General features: G+C 35.3%; 1 protein-coding gene across 1 annotated transcript; it reads left to right on the top strand.

Annotated features, from left to right (window-relative positions):
- The first annotated feature begins 428 nt into the window (after window positions 1-428).
- On the top strand, window positions 429-1,108 carry LOC142219899 (uncharacterized). The gene is made up of 3 exons (XM_075288663.1): window positions 429-449; window positions 505-929; window positions 1,012-1,108. The coding sequence occupies exons 1-3, from the start codon at window positions 429-431 to the stop codon at window positions 1,106-1,108; spliced, it is 543 nt and encodes a 180-aa protein (XP_075144778.1).
- Window positions 1,109-1,788: the final 680 nt, after the last annotated feature.

Genomic DNA, 1,788 nt, shown 5'->3' with positions numbered 1-1,788 from the left:
TGAATCTGAAATAAAGGACCTAACCTATTACTTCTTCAATGTATCGATTAATTTCGCTTAGACAACTTAGTTTTGCTAGAAATCGTTTTACTTATATAAAAATTTTAATTTCTTCACCTGTTGATTAACCAACCACATCACGAGTTCTGAATATATATGACCAATGACAAACATGACAGATAACTCCGATGCAGCAATATCTTAATGAGTTTCTAATTATGCCAAAAGCTAAAATGCCCGAAAATATATTTGTTGCGGCCTATGGCAAAGGAGTTGGTTCATCAGTTTTGTTGGAATATCTGTAGCAGTTAGATAAACGCATTTCAATATTAATCATGCTGGTTATAGGACTTTTTTATTTGGCGTTCCTAACGAGCGGCATAGTCTATGCCCAAAATACCCCTGCATCATGTTTTCAATCCCAAAGCATGACTTTCAATTCTTCACAGGTGAGTAATGTGTTCAAGTCAAATCACAGATTTTCTATAAAACTGCGTTTTCAAGATAAATGGCACATGGTGGGGGCATAATCCTCTACCTATTGGTAATGGGGATTGTATTGAGGTCGAATTTATTGAAGAGCCTGGAAATAACGTTCTCATCCGGACCACATACTCGAATACACCCAGCTATTTATGGGTCAACCAGACCATGTCCGCCACCATAAATCTCGACAACACTAATGGTGATGTGAATGGTCTTAACAACACATCCCATACCGTTTACAAGCTACTGGACACCGATTACCAAAATTATGCCTTCCTATGTGGATACACAAATATTTCGGACACGAATTCAACTTTTGGCATTGCTCTCACACGAGAGCGTTATCCCAATACAACGATTCTCAATAGCTTTGAGATGATGGCAAACCAAAAGTATGCTGATTTTACCAATGGCACAATGTCCCTGGTCTCCCAATCTCCCACGTAAGTTTTTGCCAAGACGCATTTTCTATGCAAAAAAAAAAATAAATAAATAAACTTTGCTTTTCTTGATTTCCTTCAATAGATGCTATATTAGTAATGGAGCTTATGGTCTCTATGAGTATTCAATTGTGGTCACACTTCTGGGCCTACTGCAAGCTCTGTTGCATTTGGTTATGTGAAATGCCTATGTGTGTAGGTCTAGTGCACCGAAAACTTTGGTGGAACTAAATTCCTTAAATAAATAAAGAGTCCCTGACTAAATTTTAAAAGGCAAATTCCTTTAATGTTCTCTAAAGAAATAAAAGTTCCCAAGAACAATGACAGCTACCAAGTAATGTGTTAAGTTCTTACAATAACTGTCATTTAGTAGTGATGGAGTGATGCATTCATGCTGGAGATTTATAGCAAATAGGGTTTGCAGATGGAATGCTTATCTTAATTTTTGTGCATGCCAGGTAGTGTTGCCAGATACTGTTGACTAAATATCGTGCAAAATTGTGTTTAGAGTCATGTCTAGTCGGCGAAGTTACTAATGAAAGTCGTCACATTTAAAATTGTCAATTGATTCATTTTGCTGCCAAAATGTAATATAAAAAAAGAAGCTACAAGAAATCTTTCGAAGTAATAACGGTACCTTGAGGATATTGCTCTGACAAATATATTTGATCAGAAATATGTCATGCGAATCAATCAGTTTTATATAGTTTTAGAAACTTCAATTCAAGTTGGTGCTATATTTACCAAAGTCTGTAGAGAAAAACGTCACTAGGTAAACTGATGCTAAATTTGACTTTTTTTATTGGAAGAAAATTGTTTGGTGTTAACTTAATTTAATTTTTTTTTCAAAATTTTTCACAGT

The sequence above is a fragment of the Haematobia irritans genome, chromosome 1, assembly GCF_050003625.1.
Source record: "Haematobia irritans isolate KBUSLIRL chromosome 1, ASM5000362v1, whole genome shotgun sequence".
NCBI lineage: Eukaryota > Metazoa > Arthropoda > Insecta > Diptera > Muscidae > Haematobia > Haematobia irritans.
The sequence above is the reverse complement of the archived record's forward strand: the minus strand, read 5'-3'. Positions and strand labels throughout refer to the sequence as shown.